Source organism: Parambassis ranga, chromosome 6 (genome assembly GCF_900634625.1).
Source record: "Parambassis ranga chromosome 6, fParRan2.1, whole genome shotgun sequence".
Taxonomy (NCBI): Eukaryota; Metazoa; Chordata; class Actinopteri; family Ambassidae; genus Parambassis; species Parambassis ranga.
Genome location: NC_041027.1, coordinates 14,528,450 through 14,554,414, shown reverse-complemented (window position 1 = coordinate 14,554,414; position 25,965 = coordinate 14,528,450). Strand labels below are relative to the sequence as shown.

At 47.3% G+C, this 25,965-nt stretch overlaps 1 protein-coding gene across 3 annotated transcripts; it reads right to left on the bottom strand.

The window, feature by feature from the left end:
- Positions 1-1,448: 1,448 nt before the first annotated feature.
- On the bottom strand, positions 1,449-25,688 carry etv4 (ETS variant transcription factor 4). Of its 3 annotated transcripts, XM_028408513.1 has the most exons (12): positions 25,490-25,688; positions 24,926-25,016; positions 24,796-24,843; positions 20,555-20,608; positions 9,432-9,561; positions 8,456-8,638; positions 7,956-8,356; positions 5,637-5,705; positions 5,086-5,133; positions 3,423-3,595; positions 2,300-2,401; positions 1,449-1,953 (listed from the first exon to the last, which is right to left on the bottom strand). In XM_028408513.1, the coding sequence occupies exons 1-12, from the start codon at positions 25,544-25,546 to the stop codon at positions 1,723-1,725; spliced, it is 1,587 nt and encodes a 528-aa protein (XP_028264314.1). In that variant the 5' UTR covers positions 25,547-25,688; the 3' UTR covers positions 1,449-1,722. The 3 variants fall into 3 exon arrangements, with proteins under 3 accessions (XP_028264314.1, XP_028264315.1, XP_028264316.1); XM_028408514.1 differs by lacking the exons at positions 24,796-24,843; positions 24,926-25,016; positions 25,490-25,688 and adding an exon at positions 20,740-20,871; XM_028408515.1 differs by lacking the exons at positions 20,555-20,608; positions 24,796-24,843; positions 24,926-25,016; positions 25,490-25,688 and adding an exon at positions 10,057-10,265.
- Between the last annotated feature and the right edge of the window lie 277 nt (positions 25,689-25,965).

Here is a 25,965-nt window from a genome sequence, read left to right as displayed (position 1 = left end):
GAAAACAGAAAAGTGTTGATAAAAACAAACGTTATTAACAACATTAAGCAAAATTGGGACAAAGAACATTAGAAGAAAATAAAATTATTTTGTCAATAATTAAAACGGACACAAGAGATAAAATAGTTCACCCGTTATGCTTTGAATTGAGAAGAACAAGAAGAAGAAGATGTAGGCATCGTTTTTCTCATTAGCTAGCACAGAGCTATGCTAATCTGAGACAATAACAATAACATCAGTTTTTTCACACTATAACCAAATTTCCATGTGGAGTGATTCTTCCTTAATTACTTTGGTGCGTTTAAGAAGGCGCCAATATTCAACAAATGACACGATCATCACAGGTGGATCAATGTTTTCATTTGACTGTTTCTTGTTTTGTCCAAATGTCCAAGCAGAGATGAGATTTATAGATGTGTACTATTTAAATAAATAATACTTCCCGCGCCAGGCCTGTTAGACTCTGTCAGAGCTGCAGATCCTTGTCAGGCTTCCCAGCCTCAGGGACGTTCTGAAGCTCTGACTCAGACTTAACACAAACAAATCTTATTGGGAAGTTCATTATCTTGACAGCTAATCTTAATGAATTTAGGGTGACCCAGAGAAGGCAGCGGTGTGGACTCTGATGTTCGTTTTTGATCTGAACCTGGTTCAGGCTCATATAATAATAATAATGATAATAATTAAAAAACATTTTGTTTTTCAGGTTCAAGGAGAAGTACGAGTCGCTGCAGGGCATCATGGGTCTTAAAGTTCAACGGATTGATTTGGTTTGTTCTTCTGACACAGACATTATACAGAACTGACCATTAGAATCATTATTTCTGACAAAAGGTTTGAAAAATGCCACAATATTTATCAACGAATCTTTTCTGACACAGAACTAGGACGTGGTGTCAGGATGAGTGCTGCACCCTGTTTCTACCAGCAGGCGGCGCTGTTGGTTGTGTGTGTGTAAATGCACATTTTTAAATAAATCGTCACAGTTAATAAAGTTGAGATTTTAATCCAGTTTAAATTATTCTTCTCATCAAAAACAAAAAAGACAAATGTTGATTCATTGAGTTAATTGTAAATGTATTTTGCAATGTTTTATTAAAAGACCAAATGCAGTGAAAATATTCAGCCACATCACACGTATTTTTATTCCCCGCCTCCTTTTTCCTCCCTGTAAATAAGCAAAAATAACTCAATAACTGCCCTCGCTGTCTTCAGGACTATCCTCTGCTGGTTGATCCTTGGACACTGTTCTGCGTTAAGATAAGACTAATGAGACATTTTAACGATGGAAATGTGAAAATTTGTTTTCTTTCTCCAGTTTGATAAACAGCACTGCATGTGATTTTTGTGGTGAACTGTCCCTTTAAGCCTTCTTACCTCTGATCATTTGATTTAGCCACGTCTGAACTCGCCGTCGTCACAAAAAGAAATAAGAGTCTGGACGTGTGTTAGAGTATTATTATGGGTATTTATTAAGCAATCTCTTCAACCACAGTCATGTTTATGAATAGGCCTCAGATGTGAGAGGAATGCAGCTCTTAAAAACAAAACAAAAAATCCCTAATGAGATTAATTTAAAACAAAAACACCATAGCCTTATATACAAGTGGATGGGGTGGGCATGTGCAAGAGGTGCGTGGGGGTTTCAGGGTGTGTATGATGATGGGTCGGTACAACGGGAAGATTTCTGGAGGGGAGGAGGGGGGGAGAGGAGGGCTGGCTTTAGTACATGTAGCCTTTGGAGTAGGGCTGAGCGGGGCCCATGTTTTGAGGGGCTTGTTCCGGGGTGTAGGGCACGCCCTCGTCCAGGTGCGACAGGGGCACCGTGTCCTCCTCGTTGACGTAGCGCTCGAATTCCGCCTTCAGGCTGGGCCGCTGATTGTCGGGAAAGGCCAGAGAGATGAGGGCCTCGGGCTCACACACAAACTTGTAAACATAGCGCTCGCCCGCCACCTGCAGAGAGAGAGAGAGAGAGAGCTGTCAGTCATGTGGTCAAAAGAACACCGTTTATTAGGCCCCGTTCACACTGGAGAAAGTCATTCCAGCTAGAGTAGGATTGAGCCCAGACAGCCTTTAAGCTGGATGCGTTCAGACCTATTTTCAAATCTGGCTAGCACACACTTGTGTCCACACTTAATCTGGCTTCATCCAGCATGTTTGCTGTCCTCCAAACCACTAGGTGGCACCTCATAATATACAGAGGACGCTGAGGACTGTTTGCATTAGTGATTGATTGCCCATAATTAGTAAATGAAATCATGGAAAGTCTGTATTTTATAAGCAGGAGGTGTTTTTGTACCTTTTGCATGATCCCCTTCTCGTAGTAGTAGCGCAGAGAGCGGCTGAGCTTGTCGTAGTTCATGGCTGGACGGTTCTTCTGCATGCCCCAAAGCCTGGCGACCTGCAAGGGGGGGGGGGGGGGGGGGGGGGGGGGGGGGGGGGGACAGCAGGGACAGCCGAGGTTACACTTCTGCATTATTGTCCATGCTTGTAATTCCACACTCTGACCACCAGGGGGTCCTCTTTTACCAGCTAAACCCCCTTCCTCTCTGTGTCAACATGCCAAGACCAGGGCGAGTCCCCACATGTGGATTCACTTCCTTTTTATGTAACCCATTACCACTTGAATGCAACCAGAGTCCCACAGTGTGTGCAGTGAAATCGGAGCCTGTCTGCGGAGCTGCAGGCAGAATCCAGCCTCTGATAGAAAGTTAATGTCCGACAATAATAACAGCCACACGCAGGCCAGAGGACGTAAATCAGACGGTTTCAGCTGCAGCGTCCGAACCTGTTGACAAACATCTCGGATGTGGAAGTGTAGGAGCAGAGGGGGAGGAGAGGACCCCGCAGACCCATGACTCAGGCTGAATCCCACTGTGGCCTGCAGCCCTGTTTGATCTCTGAGTGCGCTCTCAGCCCTAATTGCTCTTGTAAAACTCTTACCCCATTCATTTTTAATGTACAGTAAAAAGATAATGGAAAACACAATCCTGGACCCGGTAAGTGGACGACGCCTCACACTGCAGACTTAAACATGGTGGAAAGGTCTGAAGAAACGTGAGCAGGTGAGGGAGGCCGGGGGTGTTGGATGCTTCTGTGATAGTGCTCGTCCTTCATTTATCAATCCACCCTTTCATGTGCTGAATAATGAATGGAGGACTAATGGACGATGGATCAGAGAATAGACCTGTGAGGAAAGTGGCCAAATCCTGTTTCTAATTGCTGTAATCTGGGCGGAACCTTCAGAGCCGGCTGCTGTACAGTACAGTCACTCCCAGAATAACTCTAACAGAGGATCTGATCTCTATCCAGGCCGTACAGTAACGAGCTAAAAATAAAGCCCTTTAAATGATACATTCCTTTCTACGATCATTTCAAGTGATGCTAACAGCGCTCAGAGACGCCACCAGAACCGCTCGCACCTCTTCTGGTTCGATGAGTTTGAACTCCATGCCGCGGCCGGTCCAGGCGATGAAGTGGGCGTTGCCCGGGTCGTCCAGAAGGGCCACCAGGAACTGCCAGAGCTGCAGAGAGCCACGGCGCTGGTAAGGCGTGCCCTCACGGAAAACGCTGCCGCCTTCCTGCTTCACCTCACCTGGACCAGAGAAAAGAGGAGAGAGGATCAGTGAGGTCATGTGGAGGAGGAGACGATGGTTGAGGGGGAGAGAGAAGGGAGGAGAGGACGTAGGAGGCAGAGGGGTATAGGAAGAAGAAGAAGGTCGAGACCTTGGAAAAAGGAGAGGAGGAGGAATCTAGAGGAGAAGGAAGAGGAGCAGAAGAAGAAGACGGCTTAGGAGGAGTATGAAGGAGTTGAAGAACATCTGGAGAGGAGTAGAAGGGAGACCAAGAGGAGACAGAGGCTCCAAAGGAGAAGAAATGTCTTAAATAAAGGTTTTAACCAACTGTGCAGCAAAGTCATTCATCAGACTGGCTGCAGCAAGTGTCTGTGTGCGTCTTTGTGTGTCTGTGTGTCTGTGTGTGTCCTTCCGTGTCTTTGTGTCTGTGTGTCTTTGTGTGTCTTTGCGTGTCTGTGTGTGTCCTTCCGTGTCTTTGTGTCTGTGTGTCTTTGTGTGTCTTTGCGTGTCTGTGTGTGTCTTTGCGTGTCTTTGTGTGTCTGTATGTGTCTGTGTGTGTCTTTGCGTGTCTTTGTGTCTTTGCATGTCTGTGTGCATCTGTATGTGTCTGTGTGTGTCTTTGTGTGTCTGTGTGTGTCTGTGTGTCTGTGTGTCTTTGTGTGTCTGTGTGTGTCTTTGTGTGTCTTTGTTCATCTGTATGTGTCTGTGTGTGTCTTTCCTTGTCTGTATGTGTCTGTATGTGTCTTTGCGTGTCTTTTTGTGTCTGTATGTGTCTGTGTGTGTGTCTTTCCTTGTCTGTATGTGTCTGTATGTGTCTTTGCGTGTCTTTGTGTGTCTGTGTGTGTCCCACTGTGCTGCGGCCACGTTAGCGTGATACTTGATACATTTTCAGCACATTAATGCTTCAGACTTGAGACTCAGTCACATTATGGTCTAAAGTGCTTCCTACGTTACACATGCAAACAAAACAAGTTCGACCTACAGCAGCTGGAGAGCACCTTCCCTGTGACCAGGCAGTGTCTAATCTGCATGTTTCATACTGACGTAAACTGGACTCAGCTTATCACTGAAAAAGGCAACAGTAACAACACAAACCTGTGTGAAGCCACAAGCAGGTAAACGGACACTGATTCGTGTTTGCTTCTGGTTGTTTACCGGTTACTGGATATGTTGTACACAAGTGTGGGAACATGAGAAGCACGGCTAAGTTACTGCTCCGAGAACTCGCACTGGTTCAACCGGTGCGGACGCCCTCGGGCTCTTCACGTCAATAACCAGCAGCACCATGGGAAACCGCTCGTCTCTGTGACAGCGGAGAAGAAACCGAACCCACCCGGCACAAAGACCCACGTACGTCTTACACCGGCAGCTCTGATGTCCGTGATAGTCAGCCGTACAGATTGGGCGTACCGGCTATCATCAGCTAACACCTCGACTGTCGCACGCCGCAAATGAACCCGAGTGTGTGTCCGTGTGATTGTGTGAAGGATTATAGGAAGTCCGGGCTCACCTTCGAACTTCTCTGGAACCACACGGGAGTCGTTTTCAAACAGATAGCCTGAGAAACAAAGGGAGGATTCTGTTAGTGTTCCAAGCGGCCTTGGTCTGAGCCTTGTTCTGAACACATGGATCCATTCACACATGAATCAAATGTTGCCAGTAAGCGTGAAGTCTTTAGTGCAGCAGGGTTTCAGAGTGAAACTGAACCACTGGGTCCTGAATCAGCCAACATGCTCTGACAAACAATGGCAGTGAGGGAAGTTTGCTTGTTTTCCTTCTAGCTGTGCTTTTTCCAGGCTTTATGTTTATTCAGGGATTCCTGAGGCAGCACCGAGGCCGGAGCCTCTGCCAGTGGAAACACAGACTCTCCCCTGGTTAGCCAATGGAAATACGGCCACTCTACCCCGGTTAGCCAATGACCGCAGAGCTCTAACCAGCGTAGATAGGAGGAGATGGAGCTGGAGGAGAGTTTTATGATTTCTCCCACTGCACATCAGCAAATAAGCCTTAAGAAGGACAGGGTTACATTAAAACAGTGAGGACTCAGTGAGTTCATGTCACCTTCACTGCTGTGCTGGGGGTTGGGGTAGCCCTCGCTGTGGTGGTACATGGAGGTACATCCAGACACATCTGTGGCGGAAACACAAAGAGCAGCAGGTCAAATAACACACACTAACGCAACAACACAAAAATGAACTACATGCAGTGCAGAGTGGCGGGTCTTTGGGACGGTTCTGAAACCTTTAGATTCCAGACTCTCTACAACAACATGTAGAAGCAGATGTAGACTTTTGATGGCTGTGCTTGGAACACGAGGTACAGCATGTATCGTTAGCTCTTCCAGTGACCAAGACAAGAGGAAGCACGGCCTGTTTTTAAAGCAGCCACAGCCCTGAGAGCGGCGGCAGGGAAGAACCAGAGGATGTTTTTCTGAGGATAGCTGCGAGACGGAGGACAGAGTTGGTGTGGTTTCCTTTACAGGCGTCTCCGATACGAGTCTGAGAGTTTATCTGTTTTCTTTAGACAGCTGAATATAGAGAGACGGGGGTCAAATATACGGAGGACGGATTTCACTGTTATTACCAGCACAGTCTATGAAGAACGACGTTTTATGACATCATGTCTTTAGTTAGAAGAAGTCCGCTCGGCTACAGATCACCAGTGTTTTCACAACGAGACCAAAACCACAAAGTCTACAGTCTCTCTTTAAAAGTTGGCCAGAGGATGAGACTCCTACTTTCACACACAAATTCTCATTCCAGTGTTTAATCACTGCTATTGTGTCGCATGAAAGAGACTAAATGTTCATGCCACTCAGCACACAATTAACCCCAGTGCTCTCTCAGCCAGTGCTACCCATCACTCCCCGGTGGGAGCTGCCATGGCTGGCAGACATATTATTTACAGTATGATGGAGTGCTGCTGCTGCTGCTGCTGCTGCTGCTGCTGCCGCTGCTGCTGCTGCTGCCCTGGAATGGAGGGTCTGATTCTCCCCAGTGGCATCTTATCGCAGCCAGCGCGCTGCAGCTGCATTCCCCAGGAGTGAGTCACGGCCAGAGCCACAGGCAGCGAGCTGCACCTTCCAGCTTTTGTGCACAAAAAGCAGACAAACAAAGCACATACAGAGTCTACACACACAAAGAAAGCTCGCACACTTTGCTGGAAGGTTCGTCAGGACAAACATCAAATCCATTTCAGTGATGGCAGCAGACACTGTATACTGTGGCACCTCTCAGGTCTGCTGAAGGTGCTTGCTCACAGCCTAAAAATACCAGCAGAGACAAGAGAAGTGATATGATAAATGCAGCGCTTGTCCTTGCAGCGCTCGCTGTGTTCACAGTTACACAAAATATCCTCATAACACAACGGAGCTGGGCTGTGAAAGCAGGAAGGCAGAGGCAGGTCTTTGGCCTTCTGAGTGTCTCGATCTTAATTTATCTGAAAAAAAACACCAAACAGACTGATTTCTAGGAACAGATGAATAATCCCAGGTTTTTAGCTGCAGTGTGTTTAATTCTTTTTTTGATTCACTAACATGTGGACACAAGTCCTTCTACTTGAAAATATTGCCGGCTCTCTGTTGACTTAAGGAGCAATTCATTGACTTTTAGCACAGCTGGGGAATATTTAATCAACCCTCAAGGTGACTGAAGGTCTCGAACAACAGGGAAGTGAAGCAGGCTGCAGTTTGGATCGCAGTGGAGACATAAAAGTGCCGGATCTGATCTCATTTCTGTACAGAACGTCATATAAACGTGGTACCTGTAAACTAAAAGAGTTTGTTTTTCTAGTGTCACTTGGCATTGCCTCCGAAAAGTCCTGTTAAAAAAAAACAACCTCCCCAGTGTGCTCAGCTGACCCTAGAACAAAATGTCCAAAAGGCAAACAAACTGTATCTCGACTCCAACCAAGCCTCCAAAACTCCTCCTTTCAACTCTCTGACACTCTGCGACGAAAAACAAAGCTGCAGCTCCACTCCTCCCTCCTCCTCCCTCCTCCTCCCTCCGTTCTCTGTGAGAGAGGCAGAGGAATTTCATTGAGAAAATGGAGGGCACTGGAAAGACTAGAGTCCCTGGTGGAGTGCTCCAGGGTTTCAGGTTGCACCAGCGGCTTCCTTTTTCTGCAGGCAGATGAACTCATAATGGAAAAATGAGCGTGGCCGCAGTAACTCGAACCTCTCACTGGCTGGGCTTCGGGAGAGGGTGAGGGGAGGGTAAACGGGGGGGTGTACAGGGTGGGGTAGCAGCACAGAGACTCTGAAGCACCGTAACACTGAGACTGCGTCCTCTTTCACCTGAATGAAAGCTGCTGAGACCCCGTCAGGTCCTTCAGGAACATCAAAGGATGGAAACCTGAATAACAATCGTCTGCATCACTCACCAGGCTCGTAGGTGTAGTCTGTCGGCTCCTGCTTGACCATCATGTGGGCTGGTGGAAACCTGTGTGGATGTGGGTGCGGGTGTGGGTGGGGGTGTGGGTGAGGTCCGTGCCCGCTCCCGTGCCCTGACCCCGCCATGTGAGCCGCCCGCTCATACAGCGGGTCCAGGTATTCTTGCTTAAAGCTCTGCTGCAGGTAGGGCATGCAGGGGTCAGAGTGCTGCCGATGATAACCTCCACCACCTCCACCTCCACCTCCACCCCCACCGCCGCCGCCACCCGGGCCGCCTCCACCTCCACTGCTGGCATGTCCAGCTGGGGCAGATGGCATGCGCTGAAAAGCCTGCCCCGGCGGGGGGAACTGGGGACACATGGGGTCTCCTGAAGGGCCCTGAAACCTGGAACTGATAAATGAGGTACAGCCGTTCACTTCAGGATCTCATTTATATTAGTCAATAAAATATGCAACTGTATCTGTGGTCAGGATTTCCCCGCTGGGTCACCTGGTGTTGATGGGGTAACTGTTGCTGGGGAGAGGCTGGGAGGCGGCAGCTGGGTTCATGTAGCCGGCATCGGGCCGTCCGGCCGTAGCAGGCTTTGGGGAGTAATGCTGCTGCATGGGAGACATGGGGGTGCCTGGACAGGAGCTCTTGGCTCCTCCTGCAGCCCTTTTCTGCTCATAGGCACTGCAAAAAAAAAAAACACACACACACACACACACAAGGACACACACACGCATGAATACACATGTGTCACAACCAGGTCAAACTGGGGAGGGGTTCTACTTTTATTTTTTGCAGTCAATACAACAAACAGAGCTAAGGGGAGTGTGTGTGTGTGTGTGTGTGTGTGTGTGTGTGTGTGTGTGTGTGTGTGTGTGTGTGTGTGTGTAGGGGTCAATAGGGTTGTTGTTGAGTGATGCATCACAGCTGCTGGGACACTGTATGAGGAGAACTGTTCTACATAACTCTGATGGAATCTATCAACAGATTTTCACCTGGAAGGAGACCGAGAGGTCCAACAAATGAGCGAGAGATATTAGACTTATTCATGAAAGTGATCCAACATTTCAGTGGAACCACATGAACGAGTTCATTGTTTGGCCCAAACCATGATCCTACCACCACCATGCTGCAGAGGTACAATAGATCAATGAGAAAACAAAGTGTGGATGTCTGTCGGTTTTGTTAGATTGGGGTTGAGTTTGTCTACTTTCGGGACTTTCAGTGTTTTGGTTCTTATTTATGCAAAAATATAGATCGTTGAGGGAAAATGACGAATCATCCTTTTCTATCTTGAGGTTTCTGCCTCGGCTTGGAGTTTTGTGGAATTCCTCAGAGCATTAAACATGACTGTTCTGAGAAATCAGGGGCAGCAGTTTTCTGCAGAATTCTGTTCCAGAGAAGCAGAAACTGAAACTGAGAAAATCAACATCACCTCAGTTACAGTTAGATGAGGAGGAGGAGGGGATGGAGGTACCTGGCATAAAGGCACTGCTCTCCACTGGGGTAGCTGAAGCTCTGCTTGTGGCTACAGGACTGGCTGGGGTCTGAGCCGGGGCTCTGCGGTTCCTTCTTGATAGTGACTGGAGGGCTGTGAAATGCCACCGCTGCAAGAGACAGTAAACAGAGGTTCAGTGCTGGCACACATACAAACACACACACAGACACACACACACACAGACACACAGCAGGCTTTGTAGGTTCCTTTGTGAATCAGCCATCCTCATAAACCCCGATACTACTGTCGTCAACGCTCAAAGGCAAAAGCAAATTCTTCTGTCTGCACAGGAATCTCTTTTACATGCCAGCCAAAATGCTTAAGAGACTGTCAACTGCAAAACACAGGGCAGCAGACAGACACATATAAACACTCACACACACACACTGTAAACACTGAGAGGAACAGGCGCACAAAAACACACATGCTTGCACACGACCGCATTCCAGCAGCTATTTGAAAGCCCAACGTGTCCTCGCCCACTTTTCTTCACTCCTCCAGACACAACAGCAGCTAAAACTTCCTCTGTCGAAGTTGAGCTTAAAGCTAAACAGCGCTACGGGCCAGAGAGACGTCTGCGGACTGATGAAAGCACATGTCACACCTCTGTTAGAGCCGCACACACACACACCGCTCCTTCCTGTTAGCATCCAGATGTTAGCCCATGCAACTGTGATAACCTGATAATGTCACGTTCCAAAGAGAAAAGAAAAAAAAAGCAGGTTTTTTCCATTTGAAGTTTCCTCACTCAGTCTTTAACACACCAAGCTGTCTGTCAAGCTGGGCTGCTGCAGGGGACCTTTGCCTTATTGGCCACAGAAACCACCCAAAGTGGAGCTTCAAACTGTGCCGAGGGCTCGTGTTTATTATGTGAGGGGAGGTTTTCACCCGGAGAACTGTACAGGATGTTTTCTGGTCCCGACAGGGTAAACAGCAGCAGCTGTGCACTTCCAGCTGGGGAGGCATGTATTTATGTGTGTGTGTGTGTGTGTGTGTTGGTATTCTCTGTGTGTGTCTGCAGTGGGTGTGGAGCTGACGGAGCAGGCCACACTGAAAGCTCAGCCCAGGTAATTACATAGTGTCGTCCATTCACAAAAAGAGGAGGAAAAAAACAAACGTCTGGCTGAGTGAATGAAACCAAGACGGCGAGAGATAGAAAGTGAAAAAAAAGAATGGAGGAGCAAAACAGAGAGAACAAAGAGTTAAAAATAAAAAGATGAACCACAGAGTGAAAAGATCCGGAGCTTTTCTCACCACCCCTAAGAACTGAACTAACAACTTCATCTTCAGTGGAAGCTTTCCATCACAGTGAGAGGGTTCAGGTCTCTGATCTGTCTGACGATGGTTCGGATGCTTCCAGATTCCAAACAAGCCTCTCTACTGCAGCTTCTTATGTGGTGAGACAAATGTTGGTTTTTCCTCTACTTATAGAGGCTAATAAAACCATTATGCTGGAAGGCCTGAACTGTCCCGACAAAAACCAGGGGCAGCATGAAGAGCTAACACTAACACCGACCAAGATACGAGCCTGAAAGAGAAGGGAGTGAATTTACTGTGAACAGCCTGTCTGATGTCAAATGCATCATGGGTAATGTAGGCCCCACACTACAAGAACTGTTACTAAACAAAACACACATCAGTGTTGTGATTAGTTCAAGTTTCTCACAGGTTTTTGTGTAGTCAAGCATTTAATTGGAGACGTTTGTACACAAACACCAGCCGCCGTCCGATAACACAACGAACACAGAGTCTGCATGTCTCATTTACCAGATGAATTAATTACCCACACACACACACACTTTCTGAATGCAGCTGACGCCGTTCCCAGGCCGGCCTGTTTGAAATGGAACATCCTCATAAACCGAGGGCCACATCAAGGGCAACGCTCCTGCCAATCGCATTAGCGGCTCTGCTGGGCCGCACTGACGGCGGACTTGTGTGTGTGCACTCTCTGAGGATTGTTTGCAGTTCATGACCGTGGCAGAGAAAGAGGGGAATGTCAATAGACAAACACGCTCTGCGTTATTAGAGCGGCAGACATGTGCCACCGTCAGACGAGCTGTCGGAGACTCAGAGGAGGCTGGAATCCCAGCACGTCTGTCTGGGAAATCTGGGTAAATGCTCTCTAATCCTGTTGATCCTCCGCTAAAGCCAACACTTCCTCACCTGCCTGCCTGCCATGGGAGAGTGAGCACAGCGAAGGTTATGACGGAGAGCGGCCCCGCTTGACTTGTTTATTGTTAATGTGAAACAAACAGCTGAACAGGAACTAACTTTTTTTTCCCAGAGCAAAAATAATAAAGATGTTTTCTTCAGAGGCCATAAAGCTGTGAGTGTTAGTCATCACGACTCCGCACAACACGACAAACGTGTCAAATGACGCTAAAGTTAGCTTCTGGTTCGCCAGTTAACAGAACGCTACGGGCTGTTTTCAGCCTCTTAGTTTGGCTTCTTGACATCAGGAGTCTGGGCTATCCAGATCTACCAACGCTTCATCTGATAAAACCTCCATATTCTTCATATTAGGACTCTATATCGAGGAAAAACTTAAATCTGTGATATTTTTGCATGTATCTGCACCACTTACGAGTCTAAAAAAAACAGAATTTGGGAATTAATTTAACATCCAGCTCCAAGAATAGTCCTGACATTAAAACAAACTCTGGCACGTTGCAGTAAATCTCTGTCAGATTAGAGTTTATAAAGGTGCTGGCAGTCGTGTAAACGGATCGCAGAGAGTTATGTTCTTCAGGTTTCCTCTCTTCCTGCTTCATTTGGGGGTGAACCGACCTCTTCTAAGTGCTTTGTGTAATGTTACATCACACTTTCACAGCGATCCTCATATTTCATGGTCTCTTTTCTGAGGTTGGGGGTGGGGGGGGGGGGGGTCTAAAAGGTGTTTAGAAGTGAAAAGACAGATACAGTACACACCAGCTGTGGCCTAGTAAAGCAGGTTTTTGAGAGAACCCAGAAGTGTGTGTGTGTTTACGCCTGGCCGTACACACACTCTCTGTCGGATGAAATGTGCGCGCTCTGTGAGGTCAAAGGTTTGGTCCTCACGCCAAATTCGTCTTATCTCCTCCTTCCTGATTCTGGGGCCGTCTTTTCACGCCTCTCTGAGTGGAGATGACCCCCAGCTGAAGACGGATGGAGGTGGACTCTTACATATGTAAATGTGGGCTCTCAGAGGGGGAGGATGCAGGGTGAAAGGTGATGGTCATGGTTGAGTGCTTTAGGAAGTAGAGGGATCATTACATTGGGGGGGGGGGGTTCCTATTCAACAGATACCCACCACAACCAAATCCCACGAGCAGGGATGGCACCCCCACCCCCACCCACACACACACACACTCCTCACTGGATTCCCAAAGCAAAATGTAGCTTTTTATAAGAGTGAGCCCAGACCATGGCCTCCTCCGTCTGATTTTGGACAGATTATTTCCTACCATTAAAGGTCCTCATGTAGGGAAATCCAGAGTGCGTCTGGAGAGTCTTACACTGGATGTTTATATGCGGCTCAGCCAAGTCTTGAGTCTCTGGAAGTCTGCAGCACACGACAGCCTCACTCACAATAACTCATCGGACGCCAACAGAACATGTGATGATACACTTTAAAGGGTCCGAGTCTTACAGGGACCGATCTGCTTCTTATCTGTCCATCATTTCGGACACTCAGGCTACACCTGGCTCGCCCACTTTTTACCAATTGATTCCTCTTGGGACAGAAGATCAATAATAACAAGGATGCCAATTATGCCAGAATGGTTTTAAAGGTTAAAAAGGAAGTTATTGATTCACACAAGCTGCAAATAACATTATTTGCTTAACTGAATACATGGCTCCATGGTGGTGGAGACATCGTAGGGAAACTTTGCCTGTTAACACATTAAGAGTCTGATGTAACCTATACTTTGTTGGACTTTAGAAACCAAGTTTAGGTCTGTTGTTTTTTTACTGACACACAGAAACTGTCAGAAAATATGAAACATGACGGATTTATATTATTTTTTTAAATATTATTTAGTGTTTTAATTTCTGTCATTTTAAAGAAGGGAGTACCTCATGGCTGTATTTTGGGTCCTCTTCTCTTCTTATTGTAGTGTACATTAACAGATTTTCTGGTGGGATAAAACCTTTTTGTGATGCATGTATGCAGATGACACAACCCTGTACCTCTGCTTTTTCCAATTATTTAATGCAGCATATCATCAGCTCAAAACCAGTCACACTGAGGCACCTTCCATTTTTGGAGCTTGTGCTGTTGATACTGAGAACTTTTCTGACCACAAACTGATTACATCACGTATGTGTCTTCAAACTAAAGCTGCATTGTAAGTAAAGTAGTTTAAGGGGGAAAAACATTCAGAGCCAGAGAGCGAAGTGAAGTGAGGCGAAACAATGCGATCCAGACCGTTTCGACTGCATGGGCTGTCCAGTCATTCCACTGGTGCATGGAAACATGTGCCTCACATGTGTGCATGCTTCTCAGGTCACTGCACAATCAGGAAGGCCTTCGCAGAGACACGAGACTCATCCTCCCTCTCTGCGAGAGCCAACAACAGGCCGAGGAGCGGCCTCAGTATCTGTCTGCTCAGGGAGCCCGGGAGGAGTGTTGGATCCATTAGTGTCTGCTCTATCTGATTTACAGGTCGTCCTCTCTCATCTGATAATGGTTCAGGCTCCTTGAATATTTAAAGAATGGTTGTCAGATACCTGCCAAACAAGCCTAACGAGATTGATGGAAAGTACAATGGTATCAGGGAGACAGATGATTGGCCTGGACAGCGCTGTGTATGTGTGTGTTTTGTGGTTTTTGTTGGCTGTTAAAACGTTCTGGGTGCATCATGTTTTATTGGCCAACAGGATGTAGATGACACCAATCATGAGAACGGCTGTCAAATCTGCAAATATCATAGTTTCAATTCCCTTTTTTATCAAATGGAAAAAGAAATCACATCACTTGTCTGATGTCTGTCTGAGAATGTCCTGACAAGTGGACTCAGCTTTTTCCTCTCAGTGCGGTGATCAGTAAATGTTCCGTCATCTCATGTTTTCCCTATTGTCCACTTCACTTTCAATTGTGCAGCGTTGGCTTTTTATTAATGGTCATTGACCAGTTATAAATCTCACTGCCCCCGTTGCTGTTTAGTGGACCCGATATAATACATCCCTGTGCAGTGAGAGGGACATCCCGTCACAGGCGAGGCCTGGATGTAATTAATCTGGCACAATATTGACTCTTCACTCTCGATCCCTCAGCCCCCGGTATAGCTGTCCCCTCTTAAGGTTTAATGTAGAGATCGATCCCCCCCAACACTGTTACTGAAATGATATAATGAGCGGTCAAACCAGGGTATCATGGATGTGAGGGAGGGGTGTGTTATCAGAAAGAGATAACGCACACACACAGGCCGGGACACCTTGCCTGGAATTATCAGCCAACATGCCACATCCACAGTTCTTCCTGCTTCCCGCCCGCCCGCCCCCTCTCTCTCTCTCTGTCGATCAGCATCTGGACCGTAATCCTCCTCCTCGGCACGTTTGACCCACTCGTGCCCCTCCCCTTTGCGTATCAGCCCTCCGAGCTGATTTATCTGTGCTTTATCTTTATCAAGTCATCTATCAACCCTCTCCATCTCCTCCTACTCCTCTTCAGGATCGATATATCACCGCACGCTGGCTCTCAGCTCACTCTGCACACCTTCTGGCCTGTGTCAGCAGGTTACTACACATCCTCCACTCACACAGTGTGTGTTTAGCATGTTGACACGTATGAGAGAGAGAGTCCGTTCAGTCATGTGCGGCTTGTGTTTTTTGTCCCGTGTCACTCGACCTTTTTTTTTTTTTTGTCGGTTCAAAAAGCAGTTTATTCCTTTGTAGCCCTGTGGAAAATAAACTCGGGGCAAAGCTGTCGTAGTTCGACCTATGTTTACATATGGCTTTTGTACGTGACCCGGACACTGTCCCCGTGAACCGGAAGTATGGCGTCAATTGAGCCGGATGTAAGCCAATCTGGCTAGATCCACCTTTGAGAGGTGGATTGAAATCAATCCAGATATATCCAGATTCACGTTGTTCAGACTCAGAAAAAATCTATCCAGATATATCCAGATACGGCCCGAATCCCACTCTAGCTGGATTGATTTCCCCAGTGTGAACAGGGTCTTAATTACCAAAGATTTACATTAAAGTGGGGCCCACGACGCTGCCCTGAGGAACTCCTCATTGAATATGTTAAAAAACGATAACAATGTGTGATTGTTTCAGACTTTTGGAGTCTGTGTGCATGTTCATCTCTGCGATCCATTAGCGCAGGAGCTCAGAGATCATTGATCAAGACAAGAAGGGGGAAAAGGAAAGGTTCCTGTAAGCCAGCTCTAACCAAACGCTCCCAGCAGTGAGTCTCTGCGGCTCTCTGTGTGTTCTGCTTTGTCATGAATTCACAGCCTTCCTCTTGTTTGGGTTGTTTTTCTGGATCAGAACTGGCCCAATCAGGCGCTGTTTGGAGCACCGGGGCCCAATCCAGCCCCTCCTTCCTCCTCCCTTTCCCCCAAAAGAGAAACATGCAGCTCTGTGTTCTCCACTTTCCAAAATACAGCTGCTATGCAACAAAGTGTGCAAAAACAGCCAGGTGCCTGCCAGACATGCCGCTCGCCCTGATCGCTCAGGGGGAGGCCGCAGCTCCTTCAATGGCAGAGTTTTGTTTTGTTTATGAGTAAAATGGTCGATTTCTCTTAACGTCATTTCATTTGACGGCCTCTCATCCACTTACTCAGGCACACACACATAAACACACTTGTAGCCTGGAGTACACACACACACACACACAAGTTCAGCCTCGCTGTTTTATGAATGGGTTGGTTGTGAAAGACTGGCTGAGGCAGCACATTGAGTTAAAGGGAGTAAACCTTCATTCAGGACACTGACATGAGTTATTCCACCGCTAACAGGGCTTATAAGAGCCGATCCTTCACTGAGGACGCCGTTAAAGAGGGTTTTTATCTAGATGCTGTTTGTTTTTTCTTCACGAATTTGTTCTGACAAATATTTCTGATAGTTTAACGCTACTCAACGTCTTTCAGCCAATCAACTCCACTGAAAACGGCCGAGCATGCAGCCTTAAAGGCGTTTAACGGCTTCCAGTGGGGGAGTAAAAGTTGAACCTCTCTGTGTTGATTCAGAACAGCCCCGTCAAAGCCAGGGGGCCGCGGGGATTTGAGCCAGGCAGAGTGTCAGCAGCACAGCTTTGTGAATGGACGGCAGTGTGTGTGTGTTTTATGCCGGGAAAAGAGAGTTTGTGTATGCCGATGTAGCTCTGCGATGCTCATGTGCATGTCTGTGTGCGTGTCGGAGCATTTGATCGGGCAGCTGCTGGAATCTGGATATATCGGGATTGATCTTAATCCTCCTCTCGGAGGTGGATCTAGCAGGATTGGCTCACATCTGGCTCAGGTCTGAACGCAAATGCAGCTAGTGAATCCGGCTAGTGACGTCATACAAAAAAACCTAAACATGAGCGACACAGGACAAAAACAATGCACGACACGTGCACACGTGGTCCTACCACAGCCCGAACGGACACTGTATATTACGAGGCGCCACCTAGCGGTTTGGAGGACAACAAACAAGCCAGGTTAAGCTGGATTGAGCACAGACACGTGTGTGTGATAGCCAGATTTGAAAATAGGTCTGAATGTATCCAGTTTAAAGGCGATCTGGATTCAATTCTACTCCAGCTGGACTGACTTTCTCCAGTGTGAACAGGGCCTAATGCATTAGCACTCATACATGGCCGCCTGGAACATCCAAGCTTATTACAATAAAATCATGGCAAGTACATCCTGATATTGAAGAGAGGACATTTACATTCAATCTCTACTTCCCTCACTGTACCCTCTTATCCTGGTCACTTTAAGTGCTACACATACATGCTGCACCTTGTTTTTATCACACATCCAGAGGTGCCATCATTCCATATGATAATACATGCACATTCTTTATATTAGCTCCAAATGTACCATGTTGGAAACACATTTTCTGAACTGTGTTTATGTCACACAGACAAGCAGGGGGTCTCATCGGACAGGTCATCATGTGTAGTTTATGCAGATCTTTGAACCAAGACTCGTCCTCCTTTTCTTCTTCTGCTCTCGCTCCCTCTTTGTTGCTAAACTTGCTCTCAGAGCAGCACTGTAACGGCATTCTATAGCCACAACTTCCTATATAATTACTGCAAGGCACAAAACTAAACAATCGTCCCACACAACTCTAAAATCAGTGGATTAGTTCACATCTTGGAACACTCAGAGTGTGTGTGTGTGTGTGTGTGTGTGTGTGTGTGTGTGTGTGTGTGTGTGTGTGTGAAAAGGGAAAGGAGGGGGGGCAGATCTTAGTTTGTACAGACACAGGAAGGGAGGGAGGGGTTTGGAGTATCCACTTGGAGAGCAGAGCAAAGGGGGCCTGTAGTACTGTAGGCCTTTTTTATGAATGAAGAGTGAAGGAGAGAGCAGTGGACACAGCTGAGAGAGAGAGAGAGAGAGAGACGGGGGGAGGGAGGGTGAGGCACACTTCCTTTTACGCACACAGGGAAGAAAATTTATGAATGGGTCACATCTCTCGAGCTGCCTCCAAGTGTAAACAACATACTTGGACAAAGAAGAACAAGCTCTCAGCAGAGGCGAGGCCTCGCTAAGCGCTGCGACGGCGGACAAAAACTGAAGCACCGACACGTCCAAACTATTTTAATTAAGTATGAGCGCTATAATTTGACTGACACCTCCATGTGCTTCTCCCCCGGAGGCGGTAAACAGACAAAGAACTCTGTCCGACAGCCCAGCGTCAGGCTGAGATCAACCCCGAAGGTGCTGTCAGCGCACAAAAACAAACACCAGATTAAAACCTGCACAATTAACACACACAGGTCAGCGAGTACATAAAAGTTGCATGTTTGCATAACCTCCCCTGCAGACAGAGCACGCTTGTTAGCTGTGAATGCAGCAGATGAGATTACCAGATGTGCAGGTATTGCACAATCCCTGCTTCGCCCTCTCCTCCTCTTCTTCTCTAATCAGTGCCTCCCTTCTCCAACAACAACAACACCGCCGCCGCCACCACACCCATGCAGGTAACAGCTTGACTCAGTAAACCACAATGTTTAATTTTACCAGGGAAAGCCTCAATTATCCTCCGGTCACCTGGGATTAGGGCTCTGCTTTATGCTCTTTTAATATGTTTTTTAAAAACAGGTGAGTCACCGACGCTGAGAATCAGCCTCCAGCTGTTCAACCTGTTGTTTTGTGCACCAACAGAGCCACCATTTTCTTTCCTGCCACCATATAAACCTGGGGCTGTGCGTGGTTGTTGTCCTGTCATGAACTTTCTCTTCCTTTAAACTCATGGTTGGGATTCGGAAATTAACACAAAACTAGTAAATGTTTAAACTTTAATATTAGTTCCTCGCCGTGTAAAGACCTTTGTTGGATCGCCCGGCCTGAGTGTGCAGGTCTTGGTGGCTTTGTGTCAGCTTGCACAAACAGATCATTCAGAATTAGGTGACTGGTGAGTCCGGGGTTATGTTCTCAGTCCAAAGCTGAATAGAGACAGCCATCAGCGGGGACACTGTCCGTCAGCAGCACGTATAAGTAACCTGCCCATCAAACCGACGCCCTCCTGACCCTGCAAATCAGACCCGGGTTAACCGCCAGCACAGGCCTGACAGCTGATTGTCTGACAGGCCAAAGGGTTAAGTCGACATGACCTCTGCGTGCCCCCTGGGTTCATCCGCACTTCCTCCTCTGCTGTGTTGGCCAAGAGACAGCGACAATGCCGCACAGGACACGGAGGGGCCGAGCAGTCGTGACTCAGAGCTGTTAAATCACACGATGTTTGCACAAACAAGGCGCTTCGATCAGAGGACGCTCCTCTGAAAGCTGCCAGTTAGACTTTAAAGATTATTCTATTCAACCCTCAGAGCCCAGTGTCCAAACCGACAGCCCTTCTCCTCTGAGGTGGTTTAAACCTCTACAGAAACTACACAGCCAATGGAATGATGGCACCTCTGGATCGCCCAGACTGTCCTGAAAACAACAAGGCCCAGCATGAAACGGTAGAACTTAGCAACAGCCACGATGAGAGGCTGAAAGTGAAGGTAGGACTCTGAGAGTTTAACCCTTACAGTGTCATTGCCGAGGCCTGAAATGAGTTGAATGGGACAGTTTGTTTGTAGAGTGACACACACACACACACACACTCCCACCCAGCTCCCGGGTCGCCATTGTTAACACAACAAGAAAGGGAAACTCATTCAAACAGCCCCTCAGTTGTGCAGCCCAGGAATTTGCGTCTCCATTTTACACCTTCCGACTTCCACAAAGAGCCATCTTTGTACCTGCGCCCGGAATCAGTTTCTACTGGTTTCCTGACCAGCATCCATTCAGCTTTTCAAAGGCATGCAAATGGATGGCAGCGGCGGCGGCGTACAACGGCGGCATCCAAATTCTCTGCCTGATGACTGGGTCATTAGGCCGTTTGTTTCTTTCATAGCTTTGCCTGCCAAAGAGATTACTGTAACATCAGCGGGTTACAGTATCCCCGCCTAAGCCTCTGGCAGCTTCGCAGCTCCGAGCTGACCGCTGCCGGCGCTCTCTCTGTCTCATCAAACACATTCTTTAGCTGGACGTACAGGAGTGAAGCACGTCCGATGGCTAACGGCTCTGTTACACAGATCTGATATTCCCCAGCTGCATGCGTGAAGACAAATGTCTGACTCAGACTTTTTATACGATGGTCAGTGAACATCAGAGCCCTGATGGTGACTCAGACATGAAGGAAACTGCAGCTTTAACTCCAAAACATGATCTTCACAGCTCGGTGTGGAAGAACTCGTCTGTTCTGACCTCATCAACCTTCATCAGTCTCACAAAGGGTCAATACGCAGAATAACCACAAGCTGTCCACAAACTTTTGGCCATACAGATTTTACTCCTTACTTCAAGCTAATGAATAACTTTTATCATGACACAGATCTATTCTTCATTTCTAGGAATGTCCCTCCACTTCCAGAGCTGTTTGGTGAACGGTGCAGACAAAATGAAAGTACTCACAGTTCTCGGAGTGGAAGTCAGGAACGAACTGCTCATCGCTGTCAGGAACCTGAGCTGGAACCAGAAGAGAACACACATTCAAACATTATTATTACGTTTCAGAATAAATCTGACCTTTCCCCGGCTCCTCTTTCATCTTTCTTTCTTTTCCTTGAAATCTGAGTCAGAGGATTCATCCGGGTCACCTTCACTCATGGCTTCTGCAGCATGACAGTGATTTCCTTCTCGTCCATAAACACCAATCAAACATGTCTTCATTGGGCTGTTAACAGGGTGCAGGTTATTTTCTGCTACTTCCACCAACAAGTTCCACTTTCTCGTGGTCGCTGGCGTCACTGCTTGTTGTCTTGTGCTCTGTGTGTGTGTGTGTGTGTGTGGAGGAGTGGCTGGTGCCATCACTATTTTTATATTTTTTCGTCACTTTCTGGATTTTGCTCTGGCCTCTCCTGTGACTGACTGACTGTCACTGCATCCTTCCTCCACAGACAGTCCAAACAGGCTGTTCTGGCTGAACAAGTGAGGGAATCTGTCATGTGCTGCGACGAAGCAGCTATGTGGATTTTTTTTTTGTCCCCAAAGTGCTAACAAAGTGAAAGCAGTCTGGATTTCATCTGCTGCGTAGAGGACGGATCGCTCAGAGGCGGATGGAAAACAATGAGAAGAAGAAAAAAAGAATCCACAGATCCACATATGAACCTGAACGTCCACCATGTACAGCCAGCGTACACTGATCTGTAAACGGAGATGAGTGGATACAGTGATGTGCAGTGAGTGTGTGTGTGACAGCGGCGTTCGGTTTCAGCAGCTCTGATGAGGCGTAATGAAGCTCATCCAAGAGACTCCAAAAGCCCAGAGACATGCTAGCATGTTAGCACTTCCTGTTCCCTCTGAGTGTGTGTGTGTGTGTGTGTTTGTTTGTTTGGTCTGAAATCAGGTCTGTCTGATTTACAACAAACACACAGGAAATCCCCACTGATGATTGTTTACTGTCTGAAAAAAGGCTACATGCTAACAAGTGGCTAAGTGGGACTACGAACGGCGTCATTAAAGGTCATCAAGGTGTTTGTTCTGTAGAAGAGGTCAGACAGAGCGGTACACTTCACGGTGATGATGTCATAGTCACGTGACCGTGCTGCAGTTGGTTAGTAGCTTAGCATTAGCTTTTAGCATCTAGCAGTCATATTTAGATTTTAAAAAATGATACAGTGGTGTTTATTAGTGAAGATTAAACTTTTATTATTTATTATTCTGCAAAATCCAAAGGACACTGGGGGAATCTCATTGGCTGTTTGGGGAGTACTAACTTCCTGGTTGGATTTAATGAAATACATCATCGCTCAGTGTAAATCGATGCAGCTGAGCACCACAAAAAGATATTTTTAGTGGAAACGCAGCACACAAATGTTCCTTCGTGAAGTCTACATACAATCACCAGAAGCTAAAAGCTAATGCTACGCTGTAAACCAACTCGGTCACATGATCACCATGTTTCCCGCTCTGACGCAATGCAAATGCCTTGTAGCCTCTTGTTAGCATCGTAAGCTAAAGGTGAACAATCATCAGTGAGATGTTGATAGTCGTGTATTTTGTCTTGTGAGCGATAACCACTGACCTAATTTCAGACTTTCAAAACACATACGGAGGCAACAATGCTAACATGCTAACATGCTAACACATGTCTCCTTTCAGACCCTTCAGAAAGGCTCGTTTGACCACGGTGCACTCCAGTTAGCAACTTTTTCATCTGGCAACACTCCACGAGTGTTTCCACGGCTGGGGACACACTTACGTCACAGCAGCAGCTAACTGCTGAGGAAAATGTGATGCTATCATTAAACATTGTAAAAAGCCAATCAGGGGCCTACGAAAACACACTTGAGCACTATTTAGTAAAAAAAAAAAACTGAACTCCCTTTCACCTAAAAGTGACATTTACAGAGCAACATGACTCTGAACCACATCCAACACTCAGCCTTACCCCCCCCCCACCCCTGTCTCTCTCTCCCAGACAGTGAAAATGCAGAAATGCAGAGACAGAGGACAAAAAGAGGAAATAAGAAATTCAAATCCACTTTCTTGTCGTCACACTCCTCCTTCCTGTGCAGAGGAAACCGGATGACTCCGTTTTGGAGCATGTTCTGATAAATGACATTGATTTCTTATATAACACTGCATCCTGTGGTTTACTATATCTTAATAATATTAGCCCCTTTTAAACTTTTCTGCCCTCGGGGGTTGGGGGTGGGGTGGGGGGGGGGGGGGTGCATGGAGGAATAAAATAAAGCTGCTGCTGTGTGAGACAGAGCAGGGCCCGACATCCAGCTCTGCACATCCAACAATCAATCACTTCTACTGGTTTCAACATGTCCACGACGGAACAGGCTGGACTTCGTAAAAACAAGAAACATAAATGATGAGACATTATCGCAGCCCCTCTGTGTGTGTGTGTCTGTGTGTGTGTGTCTGCACACTTTCCTGTGCATGTGTATCTGATTTGTTTCCAGGAACACCTCGTCAGGGGCTTTGAGATGCAAGTCAGCACAAGAAGAAAAGTGTTTATACGAGCACAGACGCATGTTCTCCCCGATGCTTCCAGGCACCTTGAATGGCTTTTTTTTTTTTTTTCTCCCGGTGGGAGATCCTGGGAGGAGCGTGGAGCCGCCGCAGTCACATAAAGCTAAAGGCCAAAATGAGACAAGATGTGACAGGCTCCTGAACTGCTGCCATTCAGAGCTGCACTCCGTCTGTCTCTCGCTGCTTCCGCTCACAGAGAAGAAAAAAAAAAGAAAATCCCTCCAGCCAGCTTTTACAACTTCGGTGAATCCCTCACAACTGCAATCAGTCATGATAAGGTCTTTAATTAATGCAGCAGGAAAGAAGAGGTCTTAGCCGGGGAAGCTGAACACAAGCCAGCACTTAAGGGTTAAATAGCACTTTGATAGAGTTACACTTCCATCCACTGTGTGTGACTCACACCACACAAAGTTTCACAAAATAACTCAGTGTGTCCAAAATAATCCAACAATACAGAGCCAGGTTAACCCTTTCAATCCTGCAGACAGTTTTCAGTGTCATGTCACATCTCTTCAGCTCTGGTGTCTCATCTCACAGACTGCCCCAAACCTCAGTCCATGCTATGACATGTTCCAGAATCATTTTATAGAGGTGAGATTCTAGCGCCCACAGACGAGCAGCGGGGCCTGAAGCACCTCAGTGTGATGAAGACATACAGAGACACACCGACCTGAACCTCTCAACACAAACTACACTTTTTATCTGAACCTGAGTGACAACAGACTTCTGAACTCTGAGCAGAGGACTGACCCTTTAAATCTGCGAATACAAATGGGCTTTGAAGCGGCTCCCATTGTTGCACTTTTTATTGGTTGTGGGTCTTTGTGTGTGTGTGTGGTGTGAAGTGGTGAACTTGCTGGTTTTTTTGACACCGCATGAGACAAAGGTGCGAACGGCATCGTTTGCCATAAACTGAGGCCAGAGGGCTTCTATTTAAATGTATGTCTGCTCCTCAGGCCGCCGGCTGCTGCTGCTGCTGCACACTGTGACTCACAACAAGTCCACACAACACACACATCTCTGAAACGAAGAAGAAAATCCACTCCTCTCATATAGGTCGTCTATGATCACACATGAGCCACCTCTCCTTCCAGCTTTCCAGTGTCCGACTCTTTAACACTCAGAGGAGTTCAGAGCAGCCTCTCCTCACACACACACTAAATGAGCGGCTTTCCCCTTTAAACCTGCACATCCCTCGGTCCAGCTGCCGCTCCAGGTTTCCATCAGAACCAGCTCGTGTAGTTTTCCTCCCCCTGACATACAGTATAATTACTCTATTAGGCCTCACGTCATCAGCATGCTTATTAGGTCTGCTACCAGCTGACAGTCGCCTGTGACTGGGCCTCATTTCACCGCTCTGAGTGACAAAAGCCAAATACTGTGTTTGTTTGCATTGGCTGCTGCCTGGCACGCATGCTACATGCCAACATGGCCAAAATAGGATATGCTCAAAGCTAATAATGTCCCGTCTGTGTTCACTGGGTGGAGGAGGAGGAGGTGGATGGTTTATGAGCATGTGTGTTGCATCAGAAAGTTTGGGCACCTCTGAGGGGGGTCATATGTTGAAAAATGGCCTCTGACAGAAACTCTGTGAGCTCAGAGTTACTGTATGATACATCAGAACCATCCCAGAAAAAGCAGAAATTAGGATTAAACAGCAGCCTCACCTTCAGTCAGCCACGTCTCCTGGAGCTGGCTTAAATCCTGGAAGAGATCTGTGCAGAGAAGAGAGAGAGAGAGGAGTGATGTTTGGAGCTGGGGCACACTCAACACAACTGTGAACTTCCACTGCTTTACCTTCAGAGTCCTGAGGGGGTAATTCTGTGTCCATGTATTTCCTCTTCGCTGCCATCAACAGTCTATTTAGGGGCCCATTTCCTTGCGACTTCTGCAAAAGCCATACATGTTAACAGAGAAGTGAGAAACAGCAGCCGAGCGCGTCCAGCACATCAGAGAAGACACACACACACACAGGCTGCAGCCTCTGTACCCACACAGAAATAACACAACAATAAACTTAATGAAGATGAGAAGAAGAAGCAGCAGCGCTGAGAGCTGCCGCTCCGCACAACAACACATCTCCGAGAAAAACAAACGCTGTCTGCGTCCGCGCGGAGCGGAGTGGCCATTTGGCACCGACACGCTGTCCAGCCGCAGCGGAGCCGCCTGAACGCGCTCTCTGCTTCACTTCCTGGACGTTTTGTAACACTTTTGAAGCAGAAACTGTTTTCTTTTTCTTTTCTTTTTTCTCTCTCGCGCAGCTGCTTCAACTAAAAAGTCCGCGAGTCGGACAGAAATCACGCCGCGAGTCTCTGCGCGCACACAGGAGAAAAGTACCGAGAGTTTTAAAAGGATACCTACATTTGCTAAAGTGTAAGGCACTTGCTGGTCCAAATATCCATCCATCTTATAATCCATCCGTTAACCGTTTGTGGTCATTGAGGCTGAGTTGATCCACGCAGCCTGCAGGGAGAGGAGGGAGCGCTGCTTGTGAATGGAGCTGCGTGGAGGCTGCATGCATAATGAGCTCCATTCACAAAAAATGCCGAGGGGAAGTGATGGCGAGTGATTACCCAGCGGGCCGCGGGCCTCTCCACAAATCTGTGTGTGTGTGTGTGTGTGTGTGTGACAGCGCGTCACATCACCTCTGCACATTTTTACGCACTTTTGGTTGTTGTTCATTAGGCACGGACGGAGTGTGTTATTTACGGTGTGTGTGTGTGTGTGTGTGTTTGCCACGTCTGCCCTCCACTGTCTTCACTGAGGGGAACCAGATGTTGTCGAGTCACGCAGTCAGAACCAAACTGGACTGAACGCTGCTGGACCCAGTTTAAACG